The sequence below is a fragment of the Moschus berezovskii genome, chromosome 24 (genome assembly GCF_049115385.1).
Source record: "Moschus berezovskii isolate FMDL1 chromosome 24, NW_MosBer_1.0, whole genome shotgun sequence".
Taxonomy (NCBI): Eukaryota; Metazoa; Chordata; class Mammalia; order Artiodactyla; family Moschidae; genus Moschus; species Moschus berezovskii.
In genome coordinates, this window is record NC_142483.1 from 40,003,924 (window position 1) to 40,022,558 (window position 18,635).

General features: G+C 41.7%; 1 protein-coding gene across 1 annotated transcript in view; it reads left to right on the forward strand.

The window, feature by feature from the left end:
* Window positions 1–305: 305 nt before the first annotated feature.
* The window catches only part of ARL8B (ARF like GTPase 8B), a 52,678-nt gene continuing 34,348 nt past the window's right edge, over window positions 306–18,635 (forward strand). The window contains exon 1 of the mRNA XM_055414368.2: window positions 306–599. Within this exon, the coding sequence (XP_055270343.1) occupies window positions 477–599 (123 nt within the window). The 5' untranslated portion in view covers window positions 306–476. The remainder of the gene's footprint in view (window positions 600–18,635) is intronic.

Genomic DNA, 18,635 nt, shown 5'->3' on the forward strand with positions numbered 1-18,635 from the left:
AACACGTGTGGCTTCCCTCTTTTGTTATGTAGGAAAGGGATTTTCATGATGAAACCCCCATTGTTTTGAAGTCTTTCTGCATAGAGCCAACAGTCTAAACAATGGTAAAGAAATTGAATGATGAATGAATCCACAGGAATGAGCCAGAGTATAGCAGGAAAGGAGCCCAAGGGCGGCACGGTGCTGCACGGAGGCTCCACCAGGTGGCGCTGCAGGCGGCGGGCGCGCCTGGCCGGGCGGGCCTTGCCGCTCTTGCCGTGGGCGCCGGCGGCGGCGCGGGGACGAGCGTGGGGGGGTAGGGCGAGTCATATGACCCGCTCGGCTTCCTGGCTCCGGCCGCCGTCGCCCGCCAGCGTCCGCCTGTGTCGCGCCGGGGCCCCGAGGAGCCGTTGGGGGGGTCCGGGCCGAGGCCCGCTCGTGTGGAGGTCGCCGCCGCCCGCTCGCCCGTCCGTCCGCCCTCCCTCCCGGCCGCCATCATGCTGGCGCTCATCTCCCGCCTGCTGGACTGGTTCCGCTCGCTCTTCTGGAAGGAGGAGATGGAGCTGACGCTCGTGGGGCTGCAGTACTCGGGCAAGACCACCTTCGTCAATGTCATCGCGGTGCGTGCCCTCCCGCGTACCCTCCGGGGCGCCGCCCGAAGGCCGGGCTGACGCTGGCGGGGTCCGCCCGGCGCGGCGGGCTCTCGGGAGTGCGCGTGGCGGGGGAGCGGGCGGCTGTGCCGGTCGCCTCCCCGAGCCTCAGGGCCTCCGTTGCCCGCGCGTCGGTGGCCGGAGCGCATCGGTGCGGCCGGCAGCCGAAGGGTTATTTCCAGTTAGTCGTCGTCTTCCAAGCGCCGTGTCCTCGTCGCGCCCGGGGTTTGGAAAGGGTGTAACTGGCCGTGTCACATTTTTAAGGCGCTTGCGGGGGGCTGGGATTTCCTTCGGTTTGGCCTTTGCGGGCCGCGCAGGGGTTAACTTCCGCTTGTCACTTTCCCGAAGGGTGGGATTTGGCGAGTCCGGGTGTCCCGTGAGAAAGCCTAAAATAATCGAGACTGTCTCAAGTAGCCACTCGGGACGGAGAGCAGCATTGTGAGGGAAGCAGGGGACCAGTGTGGGTTCGCCCCTCAATTCTTCGGGCAGCTTGTCTCGTGTAATTCAGTTAATTGGTTTTCTCACCGGTTCCCCGAGGGGCCGAGTAGATTGTGCTGCGTTCGCCGGTAAAGCCAAAGACAGACCTCTCCAGCCAGTCCATAATAGTGCACAGCTTTTATTTTTTTAATTAATTTGTTTATTTGAAGTATAGTTGATTTACAAGTGCAAGGCTTTTACTAAGCCACGAAGTTGGGTGGGTGGGTGGGGTCTTTGTATCTCTCGAGCTGATTGTCCTCCTCTAGGGGATAAGATTTGTAGTCAGCATAAAGTTGGAAAAGAAGTGTTGGTCTTCTGTAATGGTTTTTTTTTATACAGAGACAGGAAGGGACTGGGTAGAAACATAGCTCATTCCACGCCCAGGGAATGAGTATCTGGGAGGGAAAGAAATTGCCCTGGGAACCTGTATACAACGTGGTGTTTATTCATCGGTGATTGAGGGAAGGAGGATAATTACATTTTGCTCGTTTGGTTGGCAGGGGAAGGAATAAGAGTGAATGATTCTCGTCAGTCTTCATTTAGAGCCCAGGAGTTGCTGTGACTCAGTCTTAGCTGATAGGAACTTGAGCTTGTCAGGGATGAACTTTCGAGCTCCTCCAAAGAGATGGCAGCAGTTTCTCCACCGTTTAGATGATGGGTGAAATTCTTATTTTATTGGCGACCAGCTGTCCAACTGGTTTGGTTACTGGAATGATTCAAACACGCCTGTCTTGTTGCAGAACACAACTTGTGTAACTTGTGACTCTTAGTCCTTGCAGTGATAGAGCAACAGGAAGGAGAAGTAGAGATGAGCAGACGTCCAAGCTTCCTTTGAGGAATATTGCATATAAGCATAAGGAAAACTTGCCTACTTGTTTGGCTCTTGTAGTGTTTTTGGGCCGGAGGCTTGAGATGACTCTCTTTTCAACAGGCCTAAAAGAGTGGAATGGATATTTAATACCACTAAAATTAGCAAGAAAAAACTTCAGGCTTTGGCTAAGTATCCATATTCGAACTCCTTATATGATGTGGAAAAGATAAGCTGAGCTCATTTAACTGTAAATTTTCTGATACTGTTTTAGAATTAGAATTGGTGTCTCTTCCTAAATCCTCTCTTTTTGAGAAGAGTTAATTACAGTGTTTTGTAGGTTTATTACTACAATCAATTGTGTTTGTTACAGAGAAGTAGTTATGATTGGGAAACCTAAGAAGACTTAGTAAATCTTGAGGAACTTCTGAAACCATAAGCTCGATTTTCATGCTTGTGTGTTTAGTAGACAGTTTAGCTTGACATAATGAGCATGAACTTTGAAGTCAAACAACCCTGGATTTGCAATCTGGCTCTGCCACTTAGCAGCCTTGTATCCTCTTTCAGTACTTGCTTTCCCATCTATTAAGAGGAGTTAATAATAGGTTTCTTACAGAGTTGCTGTGAGTGCATGAAATAACAAATGTTAAGTGATTAGCATCTTGCCTGCCCATGGAAGGGGCTAGATAAATGGAAAGTGCTGTATTATTTGTAGTGGGTACAGTCGTTTAATGCAGAAACAGCATTTTGAAGAATATTTAGAGGGGAATTAGCTGGGGTCATTCCTATGCATTTGTGTAGGTATTCAAATGTGGACTGCTGTAGTGTATTCATAGATCATGACAAGTAATCGCGGCGTGTTCTCCCTCTCCCCGCATCTGTTAACATCTGGAAAGCTGTTGAACTCAGAGTGAACTATTATTTTAACGTTAGACTCTTGTTTTTGTTTTGTTTTGGGCAAGCTTTGCAGCTTGGAGGATCTTAGTTCCCTGACCAGGGATTGACCCTGACCCTTGGCAGTGAGAGCTGTGCGTCCTAACCATTGGATTGCCCGGGAATTACCTAGACTCTTCTTTCTGAATGATACAATGTGGGTTGCAGATGCAGTCTTAGTCACTCAGTCGTGTCTGACTCTCTGCGATCCCATGGACTGTATGTAGCCTGCCAGGTTTCTCTTTCCATGGACTTCTCCAGGCAAGAATACTGAAGTGGTAGCCATTCCCTTCTCCAGGGGATTGTCCAAACCCAGGGATCAAACCCTGGTCTTCCACACTGCAGACTGATTCTTTACCATCTGAGCCACCAGGAAAGACCATAATGTGACTAGGTTCTGTTAAGAAAAAAATCATGACTGTGATTGCCTGTGGCCTTTAAGACGCTGGAAAAAAGTTGTCAGTTACTAAGTCCTGTCTGACTCTTTTGTGACCCCATGGATACCCACCAGGCTCCTCTGTCAGTGGGGTTTCCCAGGCAAGAATACTGGAGTGGCTTGCCATCTCTTTCTCTAGGGGATCTTCCTGACCCAGAGGTCAAACTCATGTCTCCTGTGTTCGCAAGTGGATTCCTTACTGCTGAGCCACCAGGGAAGCCTGGAAAAAAGAGACCTCAGTAAATTTTATGCCTTTTTATTTAAACCTCAGGCTTTAACCTAATCTGTGGTTCTTATATATCTAGGGTGAGGAAAAAGTTAGTAATCTATAGTGAATTTACAGAGTTTTAGACAGAAACAGTTTGTCTAAAATAGTAAATTCAGCTTTATTTTTAAAAAGTCAACTGCATTATTCTTTGTATAAAATGTTCGATTTATAGACTCAGAGATTCAGATGTGTTAAACACTATGTGTCACTTTAGAAAGATGGCCATTTATTTCTCAAATTCAAAGTAATTTTCCAGGTATGAAAAGGTTCAGGTGAAACTGTTTCTCTTAGGTAAAAATCAGCTTTTTTAAATGTTCGATTAAAATGTGGCTATATTTACTGCCTTAAAAGTTAAGAAGACTGAGATATGATTTAACTTACTGTAGAGGTTTGTGAAGCTGAATTACTTACATGTAGGATTTGGTCTACTTTGAAATGAGGCAGTTTGCTTACAGAGAGCCTTAGTCCTCAAATTCATATTCTTATGGTTTCAAACTCCAAGTGATACTTCATGTAATCTGATTTTATGTAGAGATATTTAATATGTATCATGTTCTGTTTTGAACCTTAAAAAAAAACACCTCCAAGTCTTTAATTTTTTTATTAATGTTAGAAAATGAAGTACTGCCCATTGCTAAGTATTATGGCAGTTATTGCATAATAAATCATGTGTCTTGTATGTGTAATTTATGTTGAGTAACCTTTACTCTTAACTGAGACTCTTAGATGGGTTATAGGATAGTTACGAAGAAATGTTTGATAGGATTTACCAAAATGGATGAGATAAGTTTTATATACATTGTCTATTTTTTGAAAGTAGTAGTAGTATAAAAATTTCTCTACATTTTTGTGAAGTGTTGATTGCCCAAAGGTTAATCAAAGGAAAAGTTTATTACTCCTGAGAATTACGAAAAGGCGATATTTGGAAAGATTGTAGAAATTTGGACCTAGAATAATTTTTTTAAGTTTGTTAAAAAAAATTAAGTGGTCTACTTTTATCCTTCTTTTATAGATGTAGCCAGGAGACCCAGAAAGGTTAAGTGAAATTCCTAAGGCTAATTAGTAGCAGAGATAAAATTAGAACCCAGGGCCAATGCATTTTCTCTTTACCTACCTCTGTAGATCTACCTGAGATTAGAATCATAGAGCTGTGAATTGGGAGATCTTAATTCCTTAAACATTTATTTTGAATATAAGCATACTCCTCTTATGAATATGAACAGCATTTTAAATCCAGCATCTTAAGTGTATTGACTGCCATTTGAGGACTACAGATGCACGCACACACACATGTACAGTCTTTATGTGTGTGTGTGTGCGTATTTGAAGACATGAATTAGGGGAAAGAATGATCTGTCCATGAATTAGGGGCAAGTAGGCACACAGGACAGTGGGATTTATGTTTGAACATTTCAGTAACTGGCTAACAGGCCTTGTTGGGTTATTGAACTATGTTTGTTGTTATTGTTTAGTTGCCAAGTCCTCTCAGACTCTCTGCAACTCCGTGGACTGTAGCCCGCCAGGCTTCTCTGTCCATGGGATTTTCCAAGCAAGAATACTGGACTGGTTTGCCATTTCCTTCTCCAGGGGATCTTCCTGACCCAGGAATCAAATCTGCATCTTCTGCATTCGCAAGCGGATTTTTTACCACTCAGTCACCAGAGAAGCTGAACTATGTTTAATGTCTTTAAAAAGGAGAAATAATTCTGTGATCAGAGTGTTTCTTATTGAATTACTCTGGGGTAAGAATGCCAAAAATAGTTTTTTTTTAAAGTTTAGCAAATCTGAACCGTGGCTATAGGAGCTGGCCTTCCAGGTTGCCTTCAGATAGAGATTCGGAATTGTGAAACAGGAAGCAACTCGCTAAGGAGCGTTTCTTCAAACTTCTCTATCCTCTTACTCATTATTTTTTCCAATGCAGGCTTAGAATCCCAGAGCAAAATGTTCTTGTTAAGAAGCTGTTAAGAGTGCATTGAGGCATTTAAAATTACTACCTTAGAGGATATTTCACAACTTAAAGCACTTAACTAAGTTTCTCAGATGTTGTTTCTTTTAAGATAAAGACTATCACTGCACATGGATACAAAATTCATTGTACTATAAAAAATAGTTACTTACTATTTTTAGATTTTCTTCTAATCATCAAACTATCACAAAGTCATTGGTAGAAATTTGGAAAGAATACTATGAGGTAGAAACCACTTGTTATCCCCCCATCCAGGGTTAACTACTGTCAGCATAGCAAAGTATTTCCATTTCATCTTTTTTTTTTTTTTAAATAATGCGTATATCCAAACACCTTTTTTTTTTAAAGTTTTGAGATGATACTACTTATAATGTTTGTATCCTTGTTTGTTTTAATTATCATGTATACATTCTTCTGTTCTGATGCTGCTAAGTTGCTTCAGTCGAGTCTGTCTTCTGTTCTAAAACTATCTTTAATGCCTTTATAATTTATTCTGTTATAGCATATCTTGTGGATATACCATAATGTATTTGATCATTTCCTCATTATTGGACATTTGAGTGGTTTCCAGGGTTTTGCTGTTGTACATCAATTTGATCTGCATTTCCTAGGGATGGGTTCCAGAGTTGGCATCACTGAATCAAGGGCATGAACATATTTCATGTCAAATGGCCAAAATTGTTTTCCAGAAAGTGTGCACTCCTACTTAGAAGGTCTTCTGAACAGATTTTATATACTATGTAAACTTGGACTTCATTTAAGCACTCTGTCCTATGGTATATTTAGGGCATACTTAGATTTGTTGTAAAGTTAACCAGCAGTATTTTAAAACTATCCTATCGGATAATTGCTCTGTTTTCATGTTTTAAGAAGTACCATTTATGCTTTAGCAACTACTAAGACTAAGATTGTAGAAAACATAATTCCTTTTTCAATTTTCTTTTTTTAATTGAACTTTAGGCAACCCATAAAAATACAGCTCATCCCCTTTAGCTATCACAGTTTAGTTTTAAACTTACTGGTGGATTGCATTAGGAGTTTGTATTCCAGAATTATGATGTATTTCCATGCAGTCCTTAACCTAATCTTGCCCTGTTATAGAGGGATGCTGCTTTTTGAAGGGAGGGGTGTTAGAAATATTTTATTTTTTTCTAAACCAGAGTCTAAAGAAGTTTGCTAGGTAGATCACTGTTTGAAACTATAACATATGAAATTTTTAAACTTACAACTTGAGTATCATTTATACTTGTAAAGGTTGATTCATGTCTTTTGAGCTCTTATATGAAAAAAAAAAAAACAAAGTATTAACCTGTTTGATGAATAGGTCAAAATCAAATGATAATTTAAGGATTTTAGTTTTTCTGAGATGGGACAAATCAAAATTGAAATCTGTAATGGAGTAATTTGAGTTCATTTCTTTCTTCAAAGTCAAAACCACAGGTCTTATATTCTGTTGTGCTATTTTTTTTTTAAGGTTACACTGTTTCTTAAATTAGACATTGGATCTGCTATTTGGATCTGATTTCATAGTTTGCCCAGTTTTATCTAATAGAGTAACATTCTTACTTCATATCCTGACAAGAACTTAAAAAAATTTAAAATAGTAATAAAGCTTTAGGGTTCATTTAGAAATGATCTCCAAGAATACTGTAATTTTAAAAAATTGTAATACTGGCAAAATAATTTTAGGATTCAGGTATCTAAGTAGTGACACCTATCTTGAAAATTGAGGCCTTTTATCCTGGAGTGGGGTTAGAAAAGTAATTGTTGTTAAAAAAGAAAAATTGATGATTGGCAAACTGATTCTAAAAATGTCCTTTGTACCAGTTTACTTGATAGGAATTAGTTAAGTATCCACCAGAATAGTATTACTGTAAGAATATATTTTGAGCCTAAATTTGTTGGCATAGGAATGTGGTATCAGTTCAGTTCAGTTCAGTCACTCAGTCGTGTCCGACTCTCCGCGACCCCATGAATCACAGCACGCCAGGCCTCCCTGTCCATCACCAACTCCCGGAGTTCACTCAAACTCATGTCCACAGAGTCGGTGGTGCCATCCAGCCATCTCATTCTCCGTCGTCCCCTTCTCCTCCCACCCCCAACCTTTCTCAGCATCAGAGTCTTTTCCAGTGAGTCAACTCGTCCCATGAGGTGGCCAAAGTATTGCAGTTTCAGCTTTAGCATCAGTCCCTCCAATGAACATCCAGGATTGATCTCCTTTAGAATGGACTGGTTGGATCTCCTTGCAATCCAAGGGACTCTCAAGAGTCTTCTCCAACACCACAGTTCAAAAGCATCGATTGTTCGGCGATCAGCCTTCTTCACAGTCCAACTCTCACATCCATACATGACCACGGGAAAAACCATTGCCTTGACTAGACGGACCTTGGTTGGCAAAGTAATGTCTCTGCTTTTTAATATACTATCAAGGTTGGTCATAACTTTCCTTCCAAGGAGCAAGCGTCTTTTAATTTCATGGCTGCAATCAGCATCCGCAGTGATTTTGGAGCCCAAAAAAATCAAGTCTGACACTGTTTCCACTGTTTTTCCATCTATTTCCCATGAAGTGATGGGACCAGATGCCATGATCTTTGTTTTCTGAATGTTGAGCTTCAAGCCAACCTTTTCACTCTCCTCTTTCACTTTCATCAAGAGGCTTTTGAGTTCCTCTTTACTTTCTGCCATAGGGTGGTGTCATCTGCATATCTGAGGTTATTGATATTTCTCCCAGCAATCTTGATTCCAGCTTGTGCTTCTTCCAGCCCAGCGTTCTTCATGATGTACTCTGCATATAAGTTAAATAAGCAAGGTGACAATATACAACCTTGACGTACACCTTTTCCTATTTGGAACCAGTCTGTTGTTCCATGTCCAGTTCTAACTGTTGCTTCCTGACCTGCATACAGGTTTCTCAAGAGGCAGGTCAGGTGGTCTGGGATTCCCATGTCTTTCAGAATGTTCCACAGTTTATTGTGATCGACACAGTCAAAGGCTTTGGCATAGTCAATGAAGCAGAAATAGATGTTTTCCTGGAACTCTTGCTTTCTCCGTGATCCAGCGGATGTTGGCAATTTGATCTCTGGTGCCTCTGCCTTTTCTAAAACCTGCTTGAACATCTGGGAGTTCACGGTTTACATACTGCTGAAGCCTGGCTTGGAGAATTTTGAGCATGACTTTACTAGCGTGTAAGATGAGTGCAATTGTGCGGTAGTTTGAGCATTCTTTGGCATTGCCTTTCTTTGGGATTGGAATGAAGACTGACCTCTTCCAGTCCTGTGGCCAGCGCTGAGTTTTCCAAATCTGCTGGCATATTGAGTGCAGCACTTTCACAGCATCATCTTTCAAGACTTGAAATAGCTCAACTGGAATTCCATCACCTCCACTAGCTTTGTTCGTAGTGATGCTTTCTAAGGCCCACTTGACTTCACATTCCAAGATGTCTGGCTCTAGGTCAGTGATCACGTTATCATGACTATCTTGGTTGTGAAGATCTTTTTTGTACAGTTCTTAGTTGAGTTTATTTAGAATATGTTTAAGTGACTGCTTGAGTTAAAATGGCAGGGAGGTTAGGAGTTGAAAGGCAGACGATTTAGGTTCACATCCTGAGTCTTGTGTTATTTTTGGTAAGTTATTCAACCACTCAGTATCTGCTTCCCTATTTGTAAAATGGGAATAATAGTCATTTCTTAGAGTTCAGTTCAGTTCAGTCCAGTCGCTCAGTCGTGTCCGACTCTGCGACCCCATGAATCACAGCACGCCAGGCCTCCCTGTCCATCACCAACTCCCGGAGTTCACTCAAACTCATGTCCATCGAGTTGGTGATGCCATCCAGCCATCTCATTCATTCTCTGTTGTCCCCGTCTCCTCCCACCCCCAGTCCCTCCCAGCGTCAGTCTTTTTCCAGTGAGTCAACTCTTCGCATGAGGTGGCCAAAGTATTGGAGTTTCAGCTTTAGCATCAGTCCTTCCAGTGAACACCCAGGACCGATCTGCTTTAGGATGGACTGGTTGGATCTCCTTGCAGTCCAAGGGACTTTCAAGAGTCTTCTCCAGCACCACAGTTCAAAAGCATCAGTTCTTTGGCGATCAGCTTTCTTCACAGTCCAACTCTCACATCCATACATGACCACGGGAAAAACCATAGCCTTGACTAGACAGACCTTGGTTGGCAAAGTAATGTCTTTGCTTTTTAATATGCTATTTAGGTTGGTCATCGGAGAAGGCAATGGCAAGCCACTCCAGTACTATTGCCTAGAAAATCCCATGGATGGAGGAGTCTGGTAGGCTACAGTTCATGAGGTCGCTAAGGGTCGGACACGACTGAGCGACTTCACTTTCACTTTTCACTTTCACGCATTGGAGAAGGAAATGGCAACCCACTCCAGTGTTCTTGCCTGGAGAATCCCAGGGACGGGGGAGCCTGGTGGGCTTCCGTCTATGGGGTCACACAGAGTCGGACACGACTGAAGTGACTTAGCAGCAGCAGCAGATTGGTCATAACTTTCCTTCCAAGGAGTAAGCGTCTTATAATTTCATGGCTGCAGTCAGCATCCACAGTGATTTTGGAGCCCAAAAAAATAAAGTCTGACACTGTTTCCACTGTTTTCCTATCTATTTCCCATGAAGTGATGGGACCAGATGCCATGATCTTCGTTTTCTGAATGTTGAGCTTCAAGCCAAACTTTTCACTCTCCTCTTTCACTTTCATCAAGAGGCCTTTGAGTTCCTCTTCACTTTCTGCCATAAGGGTGGTGTCATCTGCATATCTGAGGTTATTGATATTTCTCCCAGCAATCTTGACTCCAGCTTGTGCTTCTTCCAGCCCAGCGTTCCTCATGATGTACTCTGCATAGAAGTTAAATAAGCAGGGTGACAATATACAACCTTGACGTACTCCTTTTCCTATTTGGAACCAGTCTGTTGTTCCATGTCCAGTTCTAACTGTTGCTTCCTGACCTGCATACAGGTTTACTTGTAAAACACTTTGAACAGTGATCAGAATAAGGTATGCGTTAGCTGCTGGGTTACTGTTTATATAATGTGATCTCCTTGGAAATTCTCTTTATTTGTTCTCTCAAGTATAAAAGTGCCTTAAACACTGCGCAGCACATACTTGGTACTCATATGTATTTACCAGTGGACAGACATTGCATTTAAAATACAAAATTAAGAACAAATGTCTTTATGAACCCATACGCATATTTCAGTGTGTGAAGTGTAGCATAGTTGGGAATGAGGGTTCTGGAGTCTGACAGATTTGGGTTTGAATACTGACTTAGCTATACATCACTTTTGTTAGCATTTGTGTTTCATTTTCTCCTCCTCGGTAAAAAGTAGATAGTCAAAGAACTGCCTCCGGGGTGGCTTTCAGAATTAAATGAATGCTTGTGAAGTGCTTAGCCTTGTGCGTAGCACTGTGCCTTGTGCATAGAGAGCACTCAATAAATGCTAACTGAGGAAAATGGTGACTGCTGTGTGTTAGGAGTAACGTTAGGCGTAATCATCAGCTTTATGTTAAATTACTGTTTAGATTTCTCTTGATTCTATTTAACTGTAGCTTTTGTTTAGGAAATAAGCTTTTGTTTTGTTTGTTTGAAAAATCTTGAACATGTTATATTTTATCATGTTGAATTTTTTTGACAGCTGAAGTGGGCTGGTAAGAAAATGTTTTAGTCTCCTGGATAGGCTAGTAATTTTTGATGGACCTACTTGTATAATTCTGGGGGGGGTTGTGTGTGTGTGTAATTGCAGTTTTTGTTGTGAAAACAGTATGAACTGAGAATTGGAAATATGAGTTTTTCTTTTGTCTGTCCTACCACTGACTAATAGCAGGTCTGTGGCCAACTCATGTAACTTCTCTGTTCTTCAGTTGTGATGCTTGGAGAGTGAATAAGCACTGAGAACCTTATTATTTGAGAGTGTAGCAGTGGTTTCTTATACCTGGAATTGGACCTTTTACTCAGAGACCAGAGGATAAAATGAAAGTATAAGGCTCCAATATAAGATAGTTATAAGATCTCGGCCTCTTCCCCAAAGAAAAAATTGAAATGTAAAAGGTGGAAAGGTAGATTGAACCTAATAGGAAGAAGAGAGTGGCCCTTTTGAGTCGTACCTGCCCTCTAGAATATAGGTATCCTGTACAAGTGTGTGCAGAGAAGACAATTCTAATTTTGGACAAGACCATAGTATTATTTCTTGCATGTGTTTGTTGTAATTTTTAAGCCAGGATTTAAGGATCAAGTGGGTCTAAATCACCATTGACAGCTGTAAATTTGCAAGTCCCAACAGGCAGTGCTGTATCTGTGTTGGCCTGTTCTGCTAGATGAGAAGTGGGCCGTGTAGACTGCGTGCAGACAGGGCCTAAAGGGATTTTGGCAGAGTTTTCTCTCTTAAGGTGCCTTAAGGTCAGGTTTAGACACTCATCACTAGGCCTACTTTTTCTTTCCTTTTTTCTTGAAAGGTCATTGTGTCTGGAGAATGGTTTAGCAAATGTATAGATTTGATCATTTCTGAATAGAAGGAAATTGAGTGAAGGAAATTCAGTTTTTTTCCCTTTCCAAAATCTACCTATTTCACTTCACTAGCTGTTGGTTTCCTTATTTCGATCTTATTTCTTTATTCAGTGGGTGAATTAAAAACCTTAAAACAATGAGGAGGAGTGGGAGGGAGACTCGAGGAGGGGATTTATGTGTACTTATAGATGATTCACATTGTTATACAACAGAAACCAATTCAACCTTGTGAAACAGTTAATCTCCAATCAAAAATTTGAAAAACCAAGAAACCTAGAATGTTTGTTTTTTCAGAAAAATACCCCAAATCCATATTGTTTAAATAGTGCTGATACAAATAGGAAATGATAATAATAACACCATTAAGGTTTAATTACTGTTAATATTAACTGGGTATTCATCACATTTTCCCCCATCCCTTTGTGTATACAAATATAAACTTTTAAATATTGACATAGTTGACATGTAACATGAATTTTGGGTGTATAACAGCGATTCTTGGTACATATTGTGGAATAATCACCACAGCAAATCCAGTTCACATCGTAACATCACTCGCCTTACATTGTTACAGTTTTTTTTCTTGTGATGATTCAATCTCAGCAACTGCAAATATACAGTACAGTATTCTTAACTATAGTTACATTTCTGTACATGGCACCTCATGATTTAACGTATTTTGTAATTGGAAGTTTGTATCTTGATCTCCTTTTGTCTGTTCCCAATCCCATCTGTTTTGGGCCTGCAAGTTTGGCTTGTTTTGCTCTTTGTTTTAGATGCCATATATGCGTCTTCCTCTGTGTGACTTATTTCACTTGGCATGATGCCCAGTACATGCTTTCTTGACAACAGTGATGGGACCATGCTGTACAGACTGAGTGGTCTCGTGTAGTCTAGTCTATTTGATTTACCTTCTGTCATGGTGATAGGTGACTCAGGTTCAGTCAGTTCAAGACAGAACTCTTGATCTCTTCCTCTCTCAATCCAAGGATGCATGTCTTCCCCAGTCAGGATTGCTCATATTACCTTCATCATAATTTTCACCACACTTACACCACCATCAGAAGTTATCTTGCTTTTTGTCTTCATCTGTTTTCTGAATGTAAGTTACATAGGGGCTTTTTCCTTTTTTCAATGCTGCATCCCATTGCAAAGAACAGTGCCTGGCACATAATAAACTCTAAATGTTGAGTGAATGAATGAATTTAACAGTGAACTAGTATGTCTGTTCTGTTACACTCAAACTGTGTGCAAGGCATTGTGGTAGATGATTTATAAATATACCAGACAAGGTTATTTATAGTAGAATATGTGCCTCATAGTAGTCATGTATAGGTTAGAAATATTAACTATCTTAAAATTTTCTCATAATGCTCTGGAAATCTCCCTACCCTCACGGAAGACATCAGAGGAATTCTAGAAAGGCAGTTGGCTGGCTTTTGGTGGGACTATGCTGAGAATGGCTGTCAAGCTGAGCTTTGATTAGAGTACTTTTCATTCATTCAGTAGTTATTTGAGGCATTGTTCTAGGCAGCATATGCATAATGAAGAACAAAACAGACATGTTTCCTTCCCTTCTGGAGCTTCTAGTGCCGTGAAAGAGCAGTAGGAGAAGCAAAGGAGAAGCAGAGACACGTTTGAGGGCAGAAACTTTTGTCAGATTAATTATAACCTGTGTGAGTGCATGCTCAGTTGTGTCTAATTCTTTGAGACCCCGTAGGACTGTAGTCTGCCTGCATGAAGGAAAGAAACAAAAGACTGGAAAAATAGGCTGAACTAGTTCACAAAAAACCTTGACTAAATTTGGATCTGTAGGCATGGGGAGGCATTGAAGATTTTTGTTCAAGGGAATGAAGAACTGTGTTTCCAAAGGATTAACTTAGTAGCAATGTAGAGACCATCAAAAAGTTATCAGCTTATTACAAGGATCTAGTTGTGAGATAATGAAATGGGGATTGGGAGTCAGGGAAAGTAGTGAGCATTATTATGAAAGTGGAGTGAGTACAGTTGAGCGGTTGAATCATATGGGTTGAGCAAAGGGAAATTTGTAGTCAAAGACCTTTTTAAGGATTTAAGTGAATGGTGGGAAATGTGATTGTGTGATAAACAAGTAGCCCATATGGGGTAGAGAAGAAAGGGTATGGTGAAGACACGGGGATGCGTTATATAATTAATGATATAAAGGGAACAATGTTTGGGAATTAGTGCTCTAAGTACAGTGGAACTAAAACTGAGAATCAAAATTTCATTCCATGTCTTGCCAATGTTTTGTATACAAGGACCAAGCAGGGTATCTCCACTTCTTTGAATTGCAGTTGGACTATCTTGACTTATTTTTGGTGCTTAGGGACGTTAATTTGTGCCCAGAATGCAGGCCGTCCATAACAGGTCCTTTAGACAGCTGAATTCAGTGACTCAGACTCTTTTATAGTCTTAGAAGCTTTTGCTGCTTAATTTGAAGGGGATATTTCTATCCCTGGAACATATCTGATTTAGTGTTTTTCTTCTGGAGAGAAAAGTCGGTTTGTGTTATTTGTGTGCTTCCAACATGCAGGGCTGGATGGAAGCACAAGCTGAAATCAAGATTGCCAGGAGAAATATCAATAACCTCAGATATGCAGATGACACCACCCTTATGGCAGAAAGCAAAGAGGAACTAAAGAGGCTCTTGATGAAGGTGAAAGGGGAGAGTGATGAAGCTGGCTTAAAACTCAGCATCAAAACACAGAGATCATGGCATCCGGTCCGATCACTTCATGGCAAATAGATGGGGAAACAATGGGAACAGTGTCAGACTTTATTTTTTTGTGCTCCAAAATCACTGCAGATGGTGACTGCAGCCATGGCATTAAAAGATGCTTGCTCCTTGGAAGAAAAGCTGTGACCAGCCTGGACAGCGTATTAAAAAGCAGAGACGTTACTTTGCTGACAAAGCTTTGTCTAATCGAAGCTGTGGTTTTTCCAGTGGTCATGTGTGGATGTGAGAAAGGGAGAAGTGAAAGTGAAGTCACTCATCCGTGTCCAACTCTTTGCGACCCCATGGACTGTAGCCTACCAGGTTCCGCCATCCATGGAATTTTCCAGGCAAGAGAACTGGAGTAGGTTGCCATTTCCTTTGTCAAGGGATCTTCCTGACCCAGGGATTGAACCCGGGTCTCCCACATTGCAAGCAGATGCTTTACCATCTGAGCCACCAGAGAAATGTATATGAGAGTTGAACCATAAAGAATGCTGAACATTGAAGATTTGATGTTTTTGAACTGTAGTGTTGGAGAAAACTCTCGAGAGTCCTTTGGACTGCAAGGAGATCCAACCAGTCCGACCTAAAGGAGATCAACTCTGAATATATCGTGTCTGACTCTCTGTGACCCCATGGACTGTATATATAGCCCACCAGGCTCCTCCGTCCATGGGATTCTCCAGGCAAGAATACTGGAGTGGCTTGCCATGTCCTTCTCCAGAGGATCTTCCCAACCCAGGGATCAAACCCAGGTTTTCCGCATTGTGGGCAGACGCTTTATCCTCTGAGCCACCAGGGAAGCCTGGATATATATTAGAAGGACTGATGCTGAAACTGAAACTCCAATACTTTGGCCACCTGGTGTGAAAGGCCAGCTCACTGGAGAAGACCCTGCTGCTGGGAAAGGTTGAAGGCAGAAGGAGAAGGGTGCAGAGGATGCAGTGGTTGGATGGCATTTCTCATTCACTGCACGTGAGTTTGAGCAGGCTCCGGGTGATGATGAAGGAGAGGGACGCCTGGGGTGCTACAGTCCACGGGGTTGCAAGAGTTGGACATGACTGAGCAACTGAACAACAAGCATATAGGGCATCTGATCTTTTGTGATTTAAGTTAGGATTTTTCTTAGGTGTTGGGTAAGCTTGTGGATAGTATTAGGCTCAGAGTATCATTTTTTCTCTCTGTTATTTTACTGTGTAGTTGCAAAGACAGAGTGCAGTCCTCAGTCCTCGTATCTCAGGCTGTTTGATGTCTGCTTAGAAGCTCACTTGGTACTAACGCATATATATGGAATTTAGAAAGATGCAAATGATAGCCCTGTATACGAGACAGCAAGAGAGACACAGATGTATAGAACAGTCTTTGGGACTCTGTGGGAGAGGGTGAGGGTGGGATGGTTTGGGAGAATGGCATTGAAACATGTATATTATCATATGTGAAATGAATCGCCAGTTCAGGGTCGATGCATGTTACAGGATGCTTGGGGCTGGTGTGCGGGGATGACCCAGAGGGAGGATAAGGGGAGGGGGGAGGTGGGAGGGGGGTTCGGGAGGGGGAACTCAGGTACACCTGGGGCGGATTCATGTCACTGTATGACAAAACCAACCAATATAATATTGTAAAATAATTAGCCTCCAATAAAAATAAATTAATTAAAAAAAAACTTGAAAAAGAAAAAAAGAAACTCACTTGGTGTGGTCTGTCATGGATTTATGGTGCTTGCAGTGCTCACAGACACCAGTTCATTTTGGAACATGTGGACATTACCATAAAACAAGACAGGAAATGGCTGTGCCAACACCACCATGTCGTTCTCAGCGGTAGTTAACATGAAGAATGTTCCTAAACATCCTACTTTTTCTTTATCTCCATTACACAGGGCATTCAGTAAAAATCTTTTCATTTCTTTTATTTAGTTAAGGAAACTGTTTTAAGAAGTGCTTTCACACACAAGGCGCTGTACTTTTTTATTGGCTCATTTGTTGAGTGGATATTAATTATATAAGGTAAAGAAAGGTGCAATAACACAGGTTTTAGATAAAGCTGGAATTCAGCTTCAACTCTCAGGTTGAATGTTCTGTTCCATAAAAATGGTGAGCTGTGATGAATCCATGTTTACAGACAAATCCTTTAGGCTTGCTTTGCCACCTGCTAAGTACTGCTCTTCCAAGTCCTGCAGCTGAGACTAGTTTGGAAATTACATGTGATCTTGGGGTGGTCCGTTTGCAGTTTTAGCTTACTTTGCCTATTTGTTGCTGTATGCTTTAAGTCTGCTTTACTAGTCCCTGTTTTATTGTTCCTGAGGATGGCATCACCAACTTGATGGACATGAGTTTGAATGAACTCTGGGAGTTGGTGATGGACAGGGAGGCCTGGCGTGCTGTGATTCATGGGGTCGCAAAGAGTCGGGCACGACTGAGCGACTGAACTGAACTGAAGAGCATTTCTGAATCTTAGTGTTGTGCTTTTGTGAGACTTCGGAAGGGGTCTTAAATTTGCCAGTGCAAATCAGCAACGTGGATATAGGGAGAAGGATGGAGGCATCAGGCCTTTGGAGTACATGTTAGACTCTGGTAATGAAGGAGAATGAGACACCCATTCTTTTTTGGCCTACGCCTTTCTTTACTGGACTACAATACAGTTTTTAGGTCCCAGTGTTCCTTTCCCTTAGATGACTCTGTCTTTTATATTGTTTAGGGCCCACATCTGTGAACCCTTGCCCCAGCTCTTCTCGAAGGGAAAGTTAATTGTCTCTTGCTCTGTTTTCATAGTACTTTGTTCAGAATTGTGTTTGTGCCAGTTATCTGTTCACCTGTGCCTACTTCCAGACTGTAAGCTTCCTTCTTATTATTTTGGCCCCTGAGTGTAGCTCTGGGCCTGACTCAATAGCTGCTTCATGATTATTGACTTAACAGAGTGAAGCAGTGTTAGATCATGTTTAAATATGTTGGATCAGACCTGCCTAAATTTGAATTCTTGATCTGCCCAAGTTCTGTGACCCCCTCAAAGCTTCAGTTTGCTCATGGGCAATTTGGGAGTGACCCTAGGTATCCCATGCACTCATGGTACGAGGTAAGATAATCAGCACAGTCCCTGGCATAGAGTGCCCCATGGTTGGGAATTATCACTGTGGTTGATGTGACATTTGGGGATTCGGACAGGGGCATGTGCTCCAGTTAAATGGTAGGTGAAATGGAAACCCCTCACTCCATAAGTGAGCACTGAGCAGGGATCCTGTTTCAGTGACTCCTGAGTTTTAGGGTAGAGGTGTAGTGGACTCAGAGGACCAGTTTCTGAATGTTGATGTAAGTTCTATTGTGAGAGAAAAACTAAAATAACAGACCATCCTTTGCCATAATCCACTAAAGATGTGCTGGGATGTTTGGAGTAACCCTTTGAAAAATTTGCTAGTCTCTTTGGTTTGTCTTGCTATTTGTAACTTTGTGGTCACTAATTTTGGCTTGGGGGAAGAGATTCTGATTGCTCTAAGTTTCTATTTTATTGCAAATGTTGGAAAAGGAAATGGCAACCCACTCGTGTTCTTGCCTGGAGAATCCCAGGGACGGGGGAGCTGGGCGTGCTGCCGTCTGTGGGGTCGCAGAGTCGGACATGACTGAAGCAACTTAGCAGTAGCAGCAGAGAGTAACATTATGGCTTTGAAATTTAGATCTGTGTTCAGGTTCCAGTTTTGCCACTATTTAGCTGAGTATGTGATCCTGAGACCTTGACTTCTGATTTCCTTTTCTGTAAAATGAGGCCAGTAAAATGAAAGATATTGTGCCACTGTTGTTATTTTTGTTGTTATTAATAGGGTAAGCCAACAGCGTGTATCCTAGCTAATAAGTAATATATTCTTTAACTGGAGAATAT